The following is a 20,740-nucleotide window of genomic DNA, read 5'->3' as shown; positions in this document are numbered from 1 at the left end:
TGGCTGTGTGGAAAGCGTGTGAGTCAGCATAGCTGCGTGGATTTCCTCCTCATGTCCTTTCTTAGCATGGGGACTTTCCAAATGATTTTCTGGAGTCCTGGCCAGTCAGCATACTTTTTGCATTAAACTAATTTGTTTGTGGACACCGGGCTCTGCTTCTAGACACAATCCTGCTGGTAGAATAATTACATAAATGGTTCCAATCTCTGTGCTTTTCAACAAATAATTCCTAAGTAGGACAACAGCAGTCCCCTTTCACCTCAGTGCCAATAATGGCAGGAATTCCCAAAAAAGCAATTTGCAAACCACCTGAACTATGGTAAAACAGCATTTATTAGAGCTATAGAGAGGGGTGACATTGAAACTATGAAAAGACCATATATGCTCAAAACCAGACAGACACATCCCTTCCATGGTAGAGAGCTGGGAGATGCTCAGTTTCTAGCAAAGATATCTTTTCTCCTTCAGCTTTTCTAATTCTCTCATCGCCAAGCCCATCCCCAAGCCACAACTAACTGTATCTGTTCTCAAACAAGCAGTAAGGTATGTCATGAGGTAGCGTGGACAGATCTGCCCTATCCTTCCTCAGATAACTTATGATGCAGGGAGCTCTGCAAAAGCAGGTTAAGAAGTGCCAGCACCTCCCTCAAGTTGTGAGCCTTACTGCAGTCCACTGCTGCAGGATTTGGCTGTGTTCGCCCAGCTGAGCCCGCATGTCCTGCCAACACATGACTCAGTTGTTCTACCTGAAGAGCATGGAGCTGCTCCGGGAGTCCTCTCCATCAGCAAACTGCATCTCTGCCAGGCACGCAGGAGGAAAAGCACTGGAGGACATCAGAGTGGAACCTGAATGACATCCATAATGCCACATGGCCAGATTAGCAGCTGACAAACTGGCTAACATAAATTTAACCTACATCTCAGAAGAGCCTGAGAATAAGGGCAAATGACCACACTATTCAAAGGAAGGCCCACTGGTCTGGATACCAGCCACAACAGTGACCATAAGCAGATGCACAGAAAAGAGAAAGAGGAGGACAAACATAAATGGTGTTTTCCCAATTGCTCTCTCACTCTGACACTACATTATGCTCAGGGAAATTCCCAGGTCAGTTATGGTTTGTCTCTTTAGTAATCCTCAATGGATCTCTCTTGCAAGCATTGCCCAGTCTTCCCAGGAACTTATCAAAACCTCTTGTACCCCCAGCATCCTTTGGCAAGGAGCTCCACAGGTCTCCTACCTGCTGGGTGTCCTTTGTACAATGTTTTTTATGTTTGAACCTGGCTCCCGGTGTTTGAGTGGATGGCCCCAGCCCTTAGTTGTGTAGTAGAGAATGTGAACAGACAAACCGAAGTGTTCTCGGCTGCTTAGTTAGGTCTCATACAGAAGTTATTCAATAATTTCTATCATGTGCCTTAAATATTGCTGGACTCTATCAGAGCCTAAATTGTTAATGTGACTGGATCAACATATTTTCTATTATTCCCAGCTGTAGAAGTTAACTTAAATCCCATTCAATCTAGCTTTTAAGAGACATTCACGTGTCTGTTGCTTAACTTCCTTCATTTTAATTCATCAGCATAAAACTGCAACAGGCAAGATCCTAGTCCCTGCCAAACCAGGCAATGCCAAAACAGTAGTTCCTTCTACTTGCCATGCTGCCTTTTGAACTCTAATGCCATGTGCTATTTAAATGTCATAAACAAGGACTGCTGCCATATGAACTGCCTGACCCACGCAGTGCCCTTGGACTTTTGTACGCATCTCTGAAACACTCCCTCTTTTACATCGACAGAGGTGTGTCATCAACTAGATGGAGAACTGATCCTGTTAAAATTCTGCCTCTTTTTGGATGAGTATCCCGTGATCCTCATGTGGTTGTACCAGCCTATGGGCCAGCACACAGGGGTGCAGTGGGATAGTGCAGGTCCATGCACATGGTGAGGAAAAAATAAAAGCTATAGACTTAGAAGTCTTTATCTTTTTCCCCTGCATTCCTGCCAGACGGCTGTTGCAATATTTCACTATCATGATGACTAGAAAAGTTATAATTTTTCATATCTTATTTAGATCGCTGATAAATTAAGAACATATGGATATAACATGGATGAGACTCCAGAACACATCACAGATACCGACAGATCAGCTGAACGGTCATGTCAAATGCCCAAAATGGAATTCATGGTCAGAAGTTAATAAATGCATGATTCTGTTAAAATTTCCACAATGTCAGGATATGTGGTCAAAATGCCATATTTTGTACACACAACTTACAGAGCAATTCAGACTAGCAGTTTATCATAAAATTCCAAAGAGTGCAGAATAAAAAAGGGGAGATGGATTGATACTGCACAAACCTTAGATTAAGTTCACTTTCCATTTAGGAAAATGATATTGTGATTCAACAAATCGTATTTTCTTATCTATTAAAGCAGTTATGACTTTTATTGTTTATTACAAGTATCAGTTTTCAAGGAAGGGTAAGAGACAGGTCGTAAGAAGAGAAATTTGATTAAGCAATCACAAAATCACCACACAATTTAGAGTAAGAGGGTTTTCAGATCTAGAAATTTTGTTCTCAAGTCCTCCTTTACTTTACAATGCTGGAATTGTTCATATAATTTTTACCTCAGTTGGCACTGTTGTGAATGAATGTCACATGTCTATCTGTTCAACTGAACTAAAAGCTTGTCATAGAAGCCTTCTGTGAAGCTCTCAGAATTCATTTCCATTTTGTTTTTTGCAAATATCAGTTGGAATCTAAAAAGACACTTTGATTAGACAGATCCCAGTGTTAGCAAGTGCTTAATGGTGCAGACAGGATCTCATTGTTGCTATTAAACTTCTTGGATGCTGACTCTTGGCTGACTTTCACAACTGAGAATGGCATTACTGCTTGGGCAAATCCTAAGTAAGTTCCTCAGGAGCCATCAACAATTCTAAGTCAGAGTTCATCCATCCTTACAGCTGTCCCAGGCCTTATCTACACCAAGATGTTTAGATAATGTTAACAAAACTGAGGTAATGGAAACCAACACTTTCTAAAACTGAGACGGGCAGAAGGCACTGGCCAAATCACAGCTCAAGTTCTATTGACTGTTCACTTCAGCAGTTTCACATGTGTGAGAGCACCACCTGCCTTTTGTTGACTATAGTTAGGTTAGAGCAAGCCTACAGCTGGAGCTTGGTCTACATTTCATGAGACTGTTCTCAGGAAGACTGTTCTTCCTTTCACACAACTCTTCTTCCACCCATCCCTACATCTCCACATACACTTTTCTCCTCTGTAGATTTGCCATGGATTTACTTAAACATTGCACAGTATGTTGTAATTCTGGCAAGACCTCAACAGATGAAGGGATCTTGAGGGAGAAAGAAAAAAAAGTATTTCCAGGTCACCACGCATAAATCATAAGGCTTTTTATCTTGATTTGTGGATTCTTTTTCCATAGGCATCCCCTAGAGGTGAGCTAGAAGATGGAGGAAAAAATCCTCTTCTGACAGTGTTCTGGGACTGTGGTGTGAGGAGTAGTAACTGTGTAGCAGCAGAATACTAGAAAAATATGCATGCTTCTACTGAACTGGGAAACATGCAAGGGCTGGTGAAAGCAGATGTATGAGGTAGGCAATTCTATTCTGCAGGCTGGCAGGAGCAGGAGAAATAAAGCAAATTAACAAGGGCAGTAAGGAAGCCAATAGTCAGGCTAGTAACTGCATTAGCATATCTGTAGGTTATTTCTACTGTGGGTTACTCTTACTACAGATTATTAACAATCTGAGACATATACCCACAAGGCAGAGAACAAATCAGTTCAAAAAGGTCATGATAAAACCAGGACACTGTGTCATACTCCAGTTTGCTTGCATGGTGTTCTCCCAACCTGCAGTAGCTCAATACAGGCAAAAGGACCAATCCTTAGTGATTGTTTTGGAATTGCATTTCTGAACTGAAGAACTACTTATGTGTTTAATCTTACTGCCCAGAAAGAGAGGGGAGAGGTTATAATATCCCTTAAGGGCCCTAATAACCACCTTTTTTTAGACATTTTTGTGTTTTAAATGCAGAAGGAGTAAAATAAACAAACACTAAAAAAAAAAATTTTTTTCAATAGTTAACCCCCCCCCCCAATATACGGCCTATCCCTCTGGGGAAAAACATAAGTCACACATGAGTATGATCACACCTGTTTTGTACACAGGATTAATTTCTTATTAAGCTCTTTCTTGTCAGAGGACTACTGAAATGTCTGGCAGCACTGACCATCCATGGTCCCCTACCCAGATTTTGGGTTGTGTCTCCCCACTTTCCAAAATCAGGCTATGATTTAGTCAGCTCCCAAGTCTCTGAGAACCACGTCTTGATGCTGCTCTTTGAGGGTGACCAGGTGTGTGGTTCAGTGTAAGTGTCTTCACGCTCTTTGTCTCAGACACACAAAGCACAGTTCTCCCTGGTGTCTACCAAATGTTGTGGTTCATGATTGGCATTCTTCCACACCTGTTGTCTAGCTCTTCAAAATGGGTACAAATCCCATGGGGTTTCCCAGATGTCTACTGCCACTCTGAAACCTAGCTGGTGTTCTTCTCCTGCAGTGCTCCACCTGGATGCTTCTCCCTCTGGGGTCCTGGTCCTTCATTTGGTTGGAAAACTGCTGTAATCTGTGTGGTGGGGAAGCAAGAATGCAGAGGTGCTTGAACAAGCTCCTCTCCCCAGAGGCAAAAACATGATGGATCTCAGCAGGAGACTTTGCTGTTGCCTGATTCTTGATTGCTCAGTAATGATAAGCATGACCTAAGGATCTGAACTCTTCCTAGCTAGAATCAGATAAGACAGGGCCTAGATAGCATTTCAGCAGCTATCTTTGTTTTTGAACAGAGGTACCCAAGTGTAAAACCACTGAAATTGACTCACAATGTAGAACACACATCACATCTTTTTGTATTCAGATCCCAAACAAGAGTAAGACCACTAAGGTCAGTGTAATAAAGGACTGGGTTTTTGTTCTGCTAGGAACATTGTTGTAGAGTCACTAACAGCTGGGCTGGAAGAGGCTACTTCCAGCATCACCTACCTCTCCTGCCAGGATGAACTGTACATGCCTACATCATTTCTGTTTGTCTAAACCGCTTTGAAACTGCTGGTGATGGAGGCCCTACAGATTCCCTAGAAAGTGATAGCTCAGTAAAACTAGTGCCAATTGTTAGAACCTTTCCCCCAATATCTAACTTTGCTAACATTTCGGCCTACTCAGTGAACATGGAAAATATGCTGCATGGACATACTTCAAGTATGTCATCACATCTCTCCATAATCTTCTTTAGACCAAACAAAATTAATTGCTCCAAATATTCTCCAGATTGTTCCAATTGTTCACATCTTCTCTGGACTTTGTCCAGTTTTCTTTAAGGAAGATATGGACCAAATTAAAAATATCCTCCAACAAATAATTTACTGGTGCTGAATTAAGGAAGGACTTCTTCACGTACGTTACAGACAACAACCCTCTTTGCTGCAAGACAATACTGTTGACTCCCATTGAGTCTGTGATTCACTATAATGATTCAGATTCCTTAAGAGGAATTGTTATTTTAGACACTCCACCCTATATTCCTTCCAGTGCAGATGTAGAAACACTAGACAAGAATTGTAATAGATCCATACGGAAAATAACTTTCAAATTCCTTCAAAACAGTTTTACAAACCAGTACATACAAATAGTAGCTCAACTGAAATGGAAGGAAAAAAAGGCAAGAGAAATCCCTCCTCAGTTTGGTCAATGTATCCCAATATTCATTTAATTAATCTCCAGAAGGAAAATCTGTTTACCTCTTCTCACTGGCTAGAATTAACATTTCACTATACTCAGACTTTGCGACCTTTTCCTGGCATCATAAAGGTTTTGTTGTAAAATTTAATTAAATAATTCCTTGGAACTGGTGTGGTTTAATTATATTACTAAAAGGAATACAGAGAGTAGAAATTATCTGAGAAATGTTATGGGCTTTTAAGATGTTTCAGAATGCTTTCAACATTTTCAGTTATCACTTTTAATGGTTACCTAATAAAGATCCGTTCCTAAAAGTAATTTGGTGTTTGTATGGTCCCATAGTGTCAATACAAACTGAGTTGTCTCTGTGATGAGCCATCAATAAACTACCTATGTGAGATGGACCAACAGGATTCTGAAAGAGAAAGATGTGGAAAATCCTTATCCAGTTCATCACAACTAATACTGCGATTAATCTTCCACCACAACCTTCCCCACTATATTTCTACTGCAAACAGGTTGCATACCTGAACATACAGCTCTTTCATAATCTTGTTTCCATTGTTGTAATGCTGACCTTATTTTAAACTCCATGTATTGATGCAATCTCCCATTTACCATTGTCTGCTTGCAGTTGGTTGCTCTGGAGACAAGCTGGCTATTATAAAGGACACACTAACACTCACTCTAACAAACATGCCAACACATAACAATATTTCATTTTGTTGAGCTATTACATATTTTTATCCTGGCTTAATAATGATCCATTGTTTAATTTCCTCATCACAGGTAACAGAATGGCACTACATATATCAGACTAACTCAGCCTAAACTAGTAGCTGCACTGATAAGTTGCACGCAATCTGCACATCCCTTTCTCTGCATTCCTATCTATGCAGAGAGAGTACTTCCCCCACTTTACAACAGCAGCAGGATAAGAAGTCAGTACTAGCTAAACGGTGGTATCTTGAGCATATCTATACATGTAAGTAGACGTATAAGTACGGCATTATCTGTTTATTCATGAGCACACTCCATGCACTGCACCACAGAAAGACTGGATATGTCATAACTAAACCCCTTTCAAAATGCATATGCACAAGCACACTGAATTAAGATTGCACAAGAAGCCCAAATTATACCATTTCCTAATTTTCAATTGCTTGATTTTGGCACCTTAACATGCTTTTTTTATGTAGCTGTAGGCACACTCAAAGGCAGACGTACCACAGGTTAAGCACCTGTTAACACAAGTGCAGAAGCACTGCTTTATATTCTGCTTTGACCAAGCTGTTTTGTTAAATCTGCATGTCCCCTATTACTGCAAGGTCATAGTGAACAGGAGTCACAGATGCACTTTCATGTCAGTGTGAAGTCAGGTTTGGGCCATCTATGTTTCTACCCCCAGGGCACCGGGCATACCTAACATTTTGTTCTAGACCTTTTGCCACTTCTTGTTGTCATGCCTCCAGCACAAGCCCTGGATCTCCTTGCTTTTGAGAAAAGTGAAAGTACAGGAAGAGTTAAAGGCCAAACATCAGGAACAAACACAGGACACTGCTGACAGAAAGTCAGAAAAATCAGGATGACACCCAGTAACCATTAAGGGACACCTTAAACAACCCATAGTACCTATCCCTTCCCCCAACACAGTAACCCCCAAATGCCATGAATTAATATGCTACCCACACTGGCACCCCAAGTAGTAACAACACAATAGCACATCAGCATGACATGCTTATAAAGCACATATTTGCCATGGACAGAATTTCCAAAAACTGCAAGAATCTTGGGGCAGATGGGGCAAGAGAGGGAATGGAAGTGAATTCCTAAATACAGAGTGAAATAAAATGGATCTTTGGTACTGAAGAAACAAAACAATATACAGCAGCTGGCCATAACCCCTCTTTGTTTCCTAGGATCCTTGCTGGACGCACATAGAGCATCAAGGACATTAGTGACAACCACTACGTAGTACCTAACGAGCCTGCCAGCAAGGCCAACAAGAACTGAGCAGGAAATAGAGAAACCTGTTCAAACGCTCAGGAAAACAAGTGAGACAGACTGCTTAAGATCGCACAGGGGGTTTGATGAATGAGAAACACAAGGAGGAAGGATAGAGGGCTTCATTGTGTTGAAATGAGTTATCAAAAAGGCTTATTATACCCAGAGACCTGGTCTTGCACTGCAGAAGCAGAGCCTTGCAGTAACTTAGTACCAAGGTACTCTCCTAGTTTCTAAGATGCCAGGTGGCTACCCTGAGGACGGGCTAAAGCACCAAGAGATGATGCATCAGCTTCTTCTGAATCAAAAACTAAATTAGTTTTTAAAATGAAATTATTCACACTGTTTCATTTGAACCAAACTTCACCCTCCCTCCTTGAACCCTTACACTAACTGCATTGTTTGAAGGATATTTTAAGTGCTTGTGCCATCCCTACAAGACATGTTGATTTTTAGTTAGGAGATTTTTATTTCCTCTCCCTTCCAAAACCAAGCTCTTCTTGCACCTTAAAAAAAAAAATCCATATATTTGTGTAAGACATATAGCACAGACAGTCATCCCTTATCTTCTCCCCCAACAGACATGTGGTAGGATTACAATAAGCCACACACTGAAAACACATTTGCCATCTGAATTCAGAAATTCCCAGGGAGACACGAAGCACACAAAACAAGCTCTGTATATTGAAAATGCTCCCACCCATTTACCCTACCACAAACTGCACAAGTACTGACAAGTGCCTTGCAATGAAACCAGATCCATTTCTCATTTAATAAAGGGGTACCAAGTATCTTTGACAGTCATACATCTTCATGATTACATCACACTATTATGCTGCTAAAAATGAATCAAGACCTAAGGGGTATACCCTGGAAGGTCCTCTTTGGAGCCCCTGCGCGAAACTGTGTTAATACCACCACACCCACCAGCTACCTAAAGTGCAAGGGAGAGCACATTTCCAATGATGCCCTTTGCCCAAAGGTGCATGAGACTTTCCTGATAACATGCCCCAGACAACCACTGCTAGAGCAGGGAAGATGCTCACTTATCTTTTTGTCAGTTTTGGGTATGCTTTGATAATCACCAACAACGTGCAAGTTCAAAGCTCCCTTCAAGCCACTGTATAAAGGTGCAAGATGATTCTTCCCAACTCATTATAGTATAATATAGCAGTATATATATATATATATATACAGATATATATACCCGTGCACACATATATGTATGTATTTGTAGCAGAAAAAATTGTATAGGAGAAAACCCAAGAAACTACCAATCTGTAATGGAGAATTGAGGTTTAATAAGCATCTATAGGTATGTACTTATTCTTACTGTGGCAGTTGTATTTATTGTGGTTATTTTCAAATGATAAAAAAGTGTGAACAAGAACCTAATTGTTTTGTGTTTATTTACAAATTGTTAAATTTTCTTTCCAAACTGTTTGATAAATGGCACACTAGAACTGTAAATAGGTTTGACAAATCAGTTGTTGTCTTCAATAAACGCACCTAAAAATCGCGAAGGTTTGACATTGCTCTGTACAGAGGTCCCAGTGATTTGAACAGGGGCAAGATAATTTCTAGTTTCTATTAAGTATTTTTTAAGTCATGAGGCAGAACTCATTTGTAGACTATAAATGGGCAATCTTCCTAACAAATACTATCCCTGCTGAAGATGTTAGCTAGGAACACTAACTTCTCGATAAAAGTAAATAGAACAAAACCAGAACAAAAGGCTTGTTAGCAAGGCACAGACAGAGCAGCAGGAACTACTGCTTACAGGTGCCAAAGACCATTAGTTTGTTATAGAATCATAGAGTGGTTTATGTTGGAAGGGACCTTTAAAGATCACCTAGTCCAACCCCATTCCATGGGTAGGGACACCTTTCACTAGGTCAGGTTGCTCCAAGCCCCATCCAACCTGACCTTGAACACTTCCAGGGATGGGGCATCCACAACTTCTCTGGGCAACCTGTTCTAGTGCCTCACCACCCTCACAGTAAAGAATTTCTTCTTTATATCTTATCTAAATCTACCCTCTTTTAATTTAAAATCATTACCCCCTGTCCTATCACTACAGGCCCTGGCAAAAAGTCTCTCCCCATCTTTCTTATAAACCCTCTTTACGTACTGAAAGGCCACAATAAGGTCTCTCTTATAAGGCAGGTTGATAGAGTTCTCTGGTATTAAAGTTGCCTGACACTCCCTCTTATAAGCTCCACTTTTAATTGCTTGAGAATCTTATGAATTGTTTATAAGATTTTGAAGAGAGATGATCTTCATATCAATTACATGTTTCTGACAACCCTATGAAAACCTAGCCAAATTATAAACCTCTGTTAACATGGTTTCCTTACACTCAACAGAGGCTAAGCCAAGAGTTGCATTTCCAGAAGATTCACCTGCAGTGACACTTGCTTCTACACACAGCCACAGGACTTCTCCAGTTGCAGCACTGACCTGTCGTGGGACAGCCTAGAGCAGATTCTGTTTAGTGACAGCCATGAATCCTTTTCCCTTATATTCTCGGTCCCTTTCACTGTTGCTGGATCCAAGCAAAAGAGGGAAGGAGCTGTCTGCTTTGAATGTAAAGGGGACGAAAAGACAGACTGGATGGAATAAATCAAGAAAAAAAGAACAGCGAAAACTGGGACTGGATGCTGGCAGGAGAGCACTGGCTACAGAAGAACCGGGCAAGAGAAGGACCGACCACTCCTCAGTACTACAGATCTGAGAGGGAAAACACTGTAGAGACCGGTAGCCAGCACATATGTACACACCTGTTAGAAAGGGAGATTAGATAAAAAGCCGGATAAGAAGACTACAAGTCACTGGGACAAGGTGATTAGGAGCAGGAGATTAAGCACCCATGAAGCGGTTTGTAACGGTAAAGTAAACAAAAGTGCACTGCAAGTGAGACAGAAAGAGACAGGGAGGGAGTCTGGAGGGATAGGCTATGACTTTCCCGGTACTTAGCCAGGAGGCTAAGACTAGGATGAGGAATCTGTAAACAGTCCTAGCTGGGTGGATGATGAACAGGAACTGTGCTTTGAGTATGGAGTAACTTATAACAAAGACTCAAAAAAGAGAGGCCCTTGATGTCGACTCAGACACCCAAAACTTCCAAGTACATTTACCTTCATTCCTCTCTACTCCATTTTCCACCTGTAAAACGGGAACAATGCAGACCTCCTCCAACCCACAGCTGTATTTCATAGCCATCACAGAAAGCCCACAAAAGTAACAATTTTCTCTTCAAAACATAGAACAGAGTATATTCATAAGATATCCATCCAAAACAGGAAAAAAAACCCCCAACAATTTTATCACCATCTGAATGCTGAGCATTTTGCAGACTGGCTGATGCAGAGAGAACATTACTGAAGTAACTGGAGAACTAGTCTAGAGGTGTGAACCAGGGTTGAACATGTAGTTTTAATTTTGGAATTTGATAAGTTGTGTGCTTGATTTTACAAACCTAAAAACATTTCTTAAATTCGTAATTGTGTGGATAAATGGAAAACACTGCTGGCATTGCACTGCACTGTGCTTAGTTTTGTTCTTGAAATCCTTGTTTGCAAAAACAAAAGGAAGTTGGTGTACTCCAAGCATAAGAGGCTGACAAGTGAAAACACCCCTTTCTTACCCTGGATCACACCAGCACAGTAACACAAACGCATTCAGGTTAGGCAGCCATTACACATTTTCCTCCCTGTCTGTCATATGGCAACATAATGAAGAAGACTAAGAAACCTGGCACACACAAAGCAGTATGTTACAAGTCAGCAGGAATAATGCTGTCCCACAAAAACGCCCCTCTAGCCCGCTGCCTCGCCAGCTTGCCCCCAATCCCAGCCTGCGTGTCCCAGAAACAGCCTGCTCCGCTCCAGCAGCAGCTCGGCGTGAACCACGACTACCTCCGAATACATGGCCGCTCAAACGGTACGCCTCGGCTTTACTCAGCTATAAGCCGACAACAGAGCACCTGCCGCAGGTAAGAGCCGCCCCCGCCCTACGGCCGGCCTCCTACTGGCGGGCTTAGGGCCAGGTGACCGCCGGAGGGCCAGCTTTAGAGGGAGGGAGGAAAGGAGAGAGGGCGGTGAGAGCCGAGGCCCGCAGCACCTGCTCAGCCCCAGTACCCACGGAGCGGGACACAGGACGTGAGACAAGGCGCGAGACCAACCGCCCCCTCGAGTGGGGAGGGGGAGGGGGAAGGGGGCGCCCCCGCCATTTTGAGACGGGCGCTTTGGGCCCGTCGGCTGGGCTCACCCCGCCATTTTAGTGGCAGCCCTACAGCCCTTCGGGGGTGGGGGAAGTGGCCTGGCCCAGCTCCGCCTGCTGCCCGGCTGGTAGCGGCCAGGCCGCGCCCTCCTCCCCCTCCTCGCTCAGGTATCAGGTGAAACTGGTCGGCTGTGGGGTAGAGGCAGTGGTGGCTGGAGCGCGGCGGGAGGATGCCTGCGCGTCGCGGGCTGTGCCTGCTGCCGCTGCTGGTCTGTGCGCTGCTGGGAGCCGCTGCTCACGCAGGTGAGAGGAGGAGTGCGAGCTGCCGCCGACGGGTGCTAGAGCCGGCTTGGCTGGGTTCAGCTGGCGACGGCCGAGCCCTCCCAGGGCTCCGCGGATGCAGTGCTGGTTGCTCGGCGCCCCTTGGCTGCGGGTTGGGCTGCGGGCGGTGGCGCTTCAGGGGGGGAGCGGTGCGGGGGGCACGGCGGGGCTCTCGGTGGGCGAGGCACGGCGGCGGCGGGGCTGAACGGCGGCGAAGAGCGGGTTTCTGGCCCCCGGCTGGGGTGCGGGGAGTCCGGAGCGGGCTGGGGGAGGTTGCCGCGGAGTCGAACAGGTTCGGAAAACTCGGGCCGGTGTCTGTGGAGCTGCCGCGACCCGCGAGGAGGGCGCTGCCGGCCGGCCGGACTCCCCGCCAGGGGGGAAAAGCAGCTCGACGGGCAAGCAGCCGAGCTCGGCTTCCAGCCCCCTTTGGACTTCTGCGGCGCACAGAGCTGGCGGCGAGGGCTGCGGGACCGCAGGTCCTACGCGGGCTCTCCGCGGGAGCTGCCTGGCACGCGTGGCCTGTCTTCACCCGCATCGGTGCTGTATGTAATCTGGTTCTTGGCTAGCAACCTACCTAAAAGCTGTGTATAAACATAAAAAACCTTAAAGACCGTGTTCTCGCGTTTTTCCCAACTCTGAAAAGCTAGGATTTTTTTTAATCCTAATTCTTCTCTTTGTTAGTTTGTATTATTGCTCATTGAACATAAGTGCTGTTTGGGGAAAAAAACCCTTAGTCATATTAATATTTCACTGCCTTAAGGTTCATGTTTCACTACCTCTTATAGTAAACCCCATTGCCATATGTATACATGCCTTTGCACTGAGTCCTGTATTTGTTCATCCTGGTCTTATTTACATAGTAAAAGTGTATGCGTAAATATTATGTAAATATTGAAGCCAAGCTTATGGTAGGTCCTATTTTCTCAACAAATAGATACTAGATAAGCGCAAATTTTGTTGTTCAGAGCGGAGTTTCTGATAGTAGGCTGCCTCTTAATATCCTAGTTATCTGACCTGGGAGCCGGGGCGAATTTGCAGTCACCTTGGGGGGGAGGGGGAGTAGTCTGCTTAAAGGTTTTTAGCTGGCTGCTTGATCTTCTGGAGTAGGGAGGTGAAATGAGCTGGAAGTGTGATCCCATCCCACTCAAGAGAGATGCACTATAAGCTAAGGAAAAGCGATTGTGTCTGTTTCAAACAGGCTAATGCCATTATAGGGTTGTGGTGAATCTGAGCTGCAGATCCAAAAACCAGGGTAATCTTAACCTTAGTCCTGTGTGGGTATTACTACCATGACCTAAGCTAGTTAATTTGGATACTCTGTGCTGCTGTCACTTTTGTGTCTGCAGGGTAGACATAGTCCTTCTTTTGGTATGCAGTGGGTTATATCTTCTGGACAAATGTCTAAGGTGTTGAAACAGTCTTTTGTTGTGGGAGGAGAGTATATCTTTCCCCATGATGCCAAGGAAGCTTTTCCCGTGGGCAGATTAGCAAGTCAACTGCATTCTCTGTATGTGAGTCAGGCAGGGTGAAACTCAGCTTGGAAAACTCAATTGTTATGGAAAAGTGCAAGCACGAAAGAGTAATAAAAGGATGTAGAAAATGCACATACCTAACAAAGGATTGGTTGGTCGGTGAGGGAGTGTTAACTACAAAGAGAAACAGAACACTGAATTGTCTCCCTGTATGGGTGCCAGTTGGGCTAACAAAAGCTGCCCAGTATCTGCAGTCAGAACTTTTGAGGCTGGAACTACTTGAAGTCAGCATAAAAGCAAGACTTGGTCTCTGAAATAATGCAGTTAGCTTGACTATGTCCTCAAAAGTAGAATAAAACAAACCTTTATTCTGTCACTCTTGTAACACTAAGTCCTGTCTGTGGGTTACGTGTCTGTCAATTCACTTTATTATAGCTCTTACTCTTTTGTATCACACTAACACTTCAGGGCTTTTTGGTGAGCATTTTTTATTTTTTTTTTCAACCCAAGCTATGACGATGAATTGCAAAGCATTGCTTTTTATCTGATCACAAAACATTAATAAGAACAAAGTGGTAGTATTTACCAGTATTCTACTGGTAAAGTCTTTGGAATGGAATACAAATAGTATGACTGCAATTTGATAATATCAGCTACTTACTGATGGACAGCTGCTTAACATAGCACTGTACACTGCACTTTATTAAGGTACTCTGAGAACTGCTATCAGCTTACAATAAAGGATCTACTTCCAAGCATCTCTGGGATCTCTCTTAGCTAAGCTATAAGCCTGCCTAGCTAATCATCATTTACATTATCTGATATCTATGTAAGCTATGTTCTTCCAGCTGGTTTTATGGCTTCTAATGTTCACGGCTTGGGTTAGGGACCTGGGATTTCTGTATTACATGAGTAAACTTTGCAATCTTTAACAGTATTGCTGACATAATCATGTGGCTTGAAGATCTGAGAGCAGGATTTGTACAATTCTGCACTGTTATAATTATTCTACATATATGCCAAAATGACTGTTTGGTATTTGAATTAATTTTCTTTAGGACTGTTGTTTTGTTCATATAATTTAGACTTCATGCAGTCTACTGCAAAGATTTGTCCATGTCCTTGTACTGGCAAAAAGTTTTCTTACACCTCAGTTTTCCAGTGAAGCGTGTCTGTGCCTGGCGCTTGTCAAATCCTTGTTAAGTGGAGCTAGGGTAACTTAGTTCAAAACTCTAAAGAACACCAATATATACTGTATTTCTGTACACCTCTTTAGGAGGTCACACAGTCTAGACAGGACACTAATTCTGTACATCTGACTTTTGCAGTAATAACTTGAAAGGAACAGCTATCTAAAGTTGGGCTACTTTTGAGAATCTATACTGGAAAACATGCATATTTGTGTATTTACATATTTCTTGTGTGAGAATTCTTAAACTTTAAAATGTAAGCATTTTTCATTCTGGAATTATATCAAAGTTACTATTTATTGAATAACAATGGGGCCATCCTTCAACACTGTTCAGGGCTTGTACACAAACCTCAAAAAAACTCTCCTTTATACTCCAGTATAAAGGAGTATAAGTATAAAGGAGTATATATACTCCAGTATAAAGGAGCTCAAGAAAACTGTCCTGTATCCTCCAGTTGGGATTTTCTGTGGCTAAAATAATCCACAAATATTGATAGAAATTGAGATAAGGTTAAAAATACATCTCGCACAGACAGTCAAGTTCCATGTCTGTGCAGTTTAGCTTGGCAGATGTCTGACTTCTTGGAACAGGGGGAGTTCATGGACAGTATCTGCTTGTGCAGTTTAACTTGTTAGCGTGAGGGGATTGTATTGGGTCTGGAGGGTGTCTTGGGGGTTCTGGACTGAGCCATCTGAAGGTTGTCGTACAAGACAGAGCAGTCAGGAATGGCTGGCTTGCCCATATGGTTTGTAAGTCCCTGTGGCATTCGAAGAAGCAGAGCAAAACTTGAAGCGATAGCTGTCTCGTGTACGAAGCAACCATAGCTGTCAGCTTTACCACCTAGCACTTTGAGTAGAAACTGCGGAGGTTGGCTGACCATCTTGGCCACGAATTGGAAGGAGATCTCAGATGACTGGCCCTGTTGCAGCTTCATGCACAAAGTTAGTCTGTTCAAGTTTCAATTCAGATATGGTGTAACATGCATCTTTCCTTCCCTAGAGATCACTAGTGCTTAGCTTTTGGCATTACCTTTTGACAGTTTCAGTTCTAGCTCGTCTGAGGACAGCATGCTCTTTTCTACTGCATACCTGATTTTCAGGCTGTCTAAAACTGAGGAAGCTTCTACTGCAGCTATGTTAGCCTGCTGCGAAGTTTTATGAGTCTCAACACTTGGGTAATCCTGCACTGCCACGTGAAAGGATAATGGTGACCTGTGGTACTTGAAGCAGTTTCTGTTGTAACTGTTCAGATGGTAGGAGCACCTGACAGCCATTTTAACAAGGTATTTTTAATATCACTGGTGATGTGGAAAAGCATTTTGGTTGCTGATACAATCCTTGAAGAGGGATATGGATTGTGTTTTGGATAAGAAGCTTAAAACAAAGGGAGGAAAAATTGTCAAGTGTATGAAAACCAGTTTTAATTTTTCTGTTGATGAGGCCTTCTTTAATTCTTCAGAGTAAATAATGATGTGTAGTTTATTTTTAAAAAGGACACAAAGTCTGCACTTCAGTAACAGCAACTGCTTAATTTCTTTTTTTTTAGAGAATAGTGGAACCAGCAGTTCAAAAGGAAGAAGTTTTGCTGGCTGGAAGGCTTCAAATACAAATAATGCCTCTGAAGAGGTCTACGAAGTGGATGAATTTGCAGCAAAAGTCCTCACAGGAAAGCTGACTACAGTTTTTCTTCCCATTGTATATATCATTGTCTTTATCATTGGTTTGCCAAGCAATGCCATGGCCCTCTGGGTCTTTTTTTTCCGAACGAAGAAGAAACATCCGGCTGTAATTTATATGGTTAACTTGGCATTGGCAGACCTTCTTTTTGTTGTCTGGTTCCCACTGAAGATTGCATACCATGTAAATGGTAATAATTGGCGATTCGGTGAAGGTCTCTGCAAAGTACTTGTTGGATTTTTCTATGGAAATATGTACTGTTCCATTCTCTTTATTACGTGTCTCAGTGTGCAACGGTATTGGGTTGTAGTGAACCCCATAGTGCGTTCAAGAAAGAAATCTGAAATTGCCTTGGGCATCTCCCTTGCTATCTGGGTACTGATTTTGTTGGGCACCATTCCATTGTATCTTGTTAATCAGACAACATACATTTCAGATCTTAACATTACTACCTGCCATGATGTATTGCCTGCAAATGTTTTGGCTCATGACATGTTCAATTATTTCCTCTCACTTGCAATTGGACTTTTCTTAATCCCAGCTCTCCTCACTGCTGTCGCTTACATACTAATGATTAAGACTCTGAATGCTTCCATCTCAGAAATAAGCGCTGGGAAGAAACGAAAAAGAGCAATCAAACTCATTATCACTGTCCTGTCTATGTATCTCATCTGTTTTACTCCTAGCAATGTGCTGCTTGTTGTGCACTATTTGCTCCTCAAAACCTCCAGCCAGAGCTATCTGTATGCATCGTACATAACTGCACTGTGTCTTTCTACTTTGAACAGTTGTATTGATCCATTCATCTATTACTATATTTCAAAAGACTTCAGATACAACCTTAAAAATGCTCTTATTTGCCGAAGTGTGCGAACTACACGGAGGATGCAAGTGTCTCTCTCATCGAGCAGGTACCTCAAGAAATCAAATTCTTATTCTTCAAATTCAAATGGGACCACTAAATCAACCTACTGAGTTTAATCCTAGAAGAAGAGTGAACTTTTATTACGACTGCTGAAAGGATGTAAGTGACTGAGTTATTTTGTACAAGAGAGTCTGAAGAAACATCTTTGCTTTTTAATTACATTGAAGCCTGGCAGCTGCTTACCCTCTGTAGAAATCCTAAGCAGATAAATCCTCCCAGTAGACTGGAAAAAATAATGACGTTTCTGATGCTCTGCAAAAATGCTGCTGACTTGGAAGCGAGTTGTGGTTGAAGATATTTTCGTTCAATATTGAAGTTGTTAAAAAACAAAATGTCACTGGAATGTTATGTAGTGTTGCTAGTATAATTAATTAACAGAGAAATCTGTTTTGTTTGGCTTTAACTGGAATGTATTAAACAGATTGTGTATGTAGGACCTTGCTCTGTGTACCTGCTTACACTGAACATTATATGAAACCATAGAGAGAAGGAAGGGAGAATCCATTTCACCATCTTGGTGTGGGTCCAGCAATGTGACTGCTTATTTTTAGTATAATGTAGTTTTATATTGTTTTCATGTTGTAAATACTAACATGGCAGAAGCCTGTAAGGTTATCCTGTTGAGTTGGCAAGCTGAACTTGTTGTCAGCTAGCATTGAGATAAAATGTTAGTTGAGATTATGCACTGTTACTTAACGCTTGCCTGTACATGATCTTAAATGGGGCTATTTAACAAAGTTTTGATGAATAGCTATTTGATTTTCATATAATGTGCCTTGTATTTAAGATATCTAAATAAGATTTTTTTATAACACATTTGAGTTGGGTGCTTTCTTTTATGCTTTTACATGCTTTTCAAAATGCTGACTTGTTCAACTTGCCTGGCTTCAGGTAACGAAGATATTATTCCTAATAGTAAATTAGAAGTCTGACAACTGTAGCTGTAATGTCTAAATAGGTTAAGTAAAATTTACCTGATGATGCATTTCATTATAGCAAAACTGTTCCCTTATTAGCAGATAACTAAAACCAAACAGTTCCTAACTGTGGGGGAATAATGAAATATAAACAAACACATTAACAAGATAGCAAACTTCAGCCCCAGTGGATTTCTGAAATATCTTAAATCCTCTTCTCTCACCCAGAATATTTGTGACGACTCAGGAATATGGAATCGCATGTACTTTTAATCTGAAAAGCTAATGGGTGTATGTTTGGTCATAGGATTTAAATGCATTTTTTCAAATCTTGCAGCCCTGATAAGTTTCACCAAGTTGTACATTGGACTCGCATCCAGGTGACCTATCTGGGACTTAGGCGTAGCTGGCTCCTTACAAACACAAGCAAATGGAAAAGCCCTCAGTCCAAAAAGTGCTCTGGGACAGCTGGTATATAGATAGGAAATATTCACCATTTCAAATATGGAGAGTAAGGAAGAAGGTAGATTGAACTGTAGCAAGAATTTGAGCTGTCTTGTACAGCTTAAAGGCCATAAGTATTTACATAATAAATCATGTTTTTCTGTGTACTAGTCTGTTCCTTCCCTTGTCTTGTTCTTTGGTTTCCATGTTCTTTCCCTGCTTTGGTAACAATGTTTTTTTTTTCCTTAAATGTAATAAAGACTAAGAGGTTTGTTTAATGCCTTTGCTCTCTTATGTTAAGGATTAATTAAGCTCTAGCTCTCCTTTTGTCTGCTGCAGTCTTGTCTACTAACTCTTAGCAGGTGCTTAGTATGAAAGTAGGATGTTGTGTCGTGGTATTTCAGAGGTCCAAGCTAAAGTGACAACTTGTATTAATCAATGTCTCATTGAGGAGCAGAGAGTTTACAGTTCTTCAGGTGACGTGGAACACAAATGTTTCTCAGGCATGAACAGTTTGTTCTTCCTGTTTCTTGACAAAAACTCAGGGAAATAATTGCTTATTTACTACTGAACTGAAGATGTAATGCAGCATCCTTACTGGAAGATAACTGTACGTAAGAGGCCATAGTTCACCGAAAGGATTTGGGAAGAAGGGGGTTGCACCATCTTCACAAACTGCTGTCTGAACTCTTCTTTTAGCCTGTGTGTGATAAACAGAATATGAGAATGTCCTTTGTCTTGCTGAACAGCCCAGTGTGCTTCCTGCTCTGTATACGGTAGTGAATAACATGAAGGAAGGGCATCCAGTTCATGTGATTACAGCACTACCTGTGTTCTGCCAGGGGTCCAAGGGTTACAGGTTGTACGCTGTAAAGATGATGAATTGTCTGTGTATGTCTATATAATATGACAAAGATATTGCTCATGATTAATGGATCACTGTTAAATTGCTGAAAAAGAATATGCTTAATATAGCCAGTCTTTTGGGGGACAGGATTTATTTCTTGTCATTATTTAATCAGAAGTACACAAAATAATGCTTGTATTTATACTCTCACTCTTTGTTCTTCCTTTCCCGTTATTGATGGGATCAGAGTTGGGGACTATCAAATAATCAATCAGACTACCCGCTGCAGCTCATTGACCACTTCTCCCTTCTAGGCTTCTTCATCTGTGGATCGACAAAGCAGTTTGCAAGGAGGAATCTTTGATCTCTTACCTGCAGCAACAGCAGAGGTCTGCCAATGACCTGCGTAAGAGTTAGACATTACTGCAGTGTTGTTGAAAGCTTTTTGAGAAAAAGTTTTAATTTATAGATTTATTTTAAAAGGAGGCTGTACTACATGTGACAAACTTCGGAGAATACTATTCAAGGAGACCAGTCATCTAGGTGAAGCTTATTCCTTCAGACTATGCTCACTGGGAGCTGAAAAGATCTTTTAAGTCTAGTTGGTTTTTGCTTTTCATTTGCTGTTTTAGTGGTACCATCTGGGTTCGTGTCTTTGGGGGGTGGGTAGGGAGGAGCGTCTTCCTCTGCATCTGACTTGTGGGGTTAGGAGGGGAAGAGAACTGGTATTGAGAATTTAATCAAGCATCCAATTGCTTTTATGATCTGTATCTTCTAGATATACAATGCTGCAAGTGTGTCTGTCTTTGCTGCAACTCAAGTGCAATGAGGACTAAACTAATCTGCATAATTGTTTTGCTTTGTGCTTTTATTTGTCCTTGAAACAAGGACAAATTGTGGGAAATTTTTCCCACCTGTAGCTGCATTGCAAATCCTCATCCTGAATTTAGTGTG

The 20,740-nt window shown here is 41.9% G+C and overlaps 1 protein-coding gene across 1 annotated transcript; it reads left to right on the top strand.

Moving 5' to 3' along the window:
- The first annotated feature begins 11,915 nt into the window (after window positions 1–11,915).
- F2RL1 (F2R like trypsin receptor 1) lies at window positions 11,916–19,281 on the top strand. The gene is made up of 2 exons (XM_072860140.1): window positions 11,916–12,294; window positions 16,523–19,281. Exons 1-2 carry the CDS (start codon window positions 12,222–12,224, stop codon window positions 17,626–17,628), a joined length of 1,179 nt encoding a protein of 392 aa, XP_072716241.1. The 5' UTR covers window positions 11,916–12,221; the 3' UTR covers window positions 17,629–19,281.
- The last annotated feature ends 1,459 nt before the right edge of the window (window positions 19,282–20,740 follow it).

The sequence above is a fragment of the Ciconia boyciana genome, chromosome 4 (assembly GCF_034638445.1).
Source record: "Ciconia boyciana chromosome 4, ASM3463844v1, whole genome shotgun sequence".
NCBI lineage: Eukaryota > Metazoa > Chordata > Aves > Ciconiiformes > Ciconiidae > Ciconia > Ciconia boyciana.
The sequence above is the reverse complement of the archived record's forward strand: the minus strand, read 5'-3'. Positions and strand labels throughout refer to the sequence as shown.

What these genes read in the sequence shown, in the direction of transcription:
- F2RL1 (XM_072860140.1), top strand. Translation starts at nt 12,222, where the DNA reads ATGCCTGCGCGTCGCGGGCTGTGCCTGCTGCCGCTGCTGGTCTGTGCG. An exon ending in GGGAGCCGCTGCTCACGCAG is followed by an intron (nt 12,295 to 16,522) that starts GTGAGAGGAGGA and finishes CTTTTTTTTTAG; the next exon opens with AGAATAGTGGAACCAGCAGT.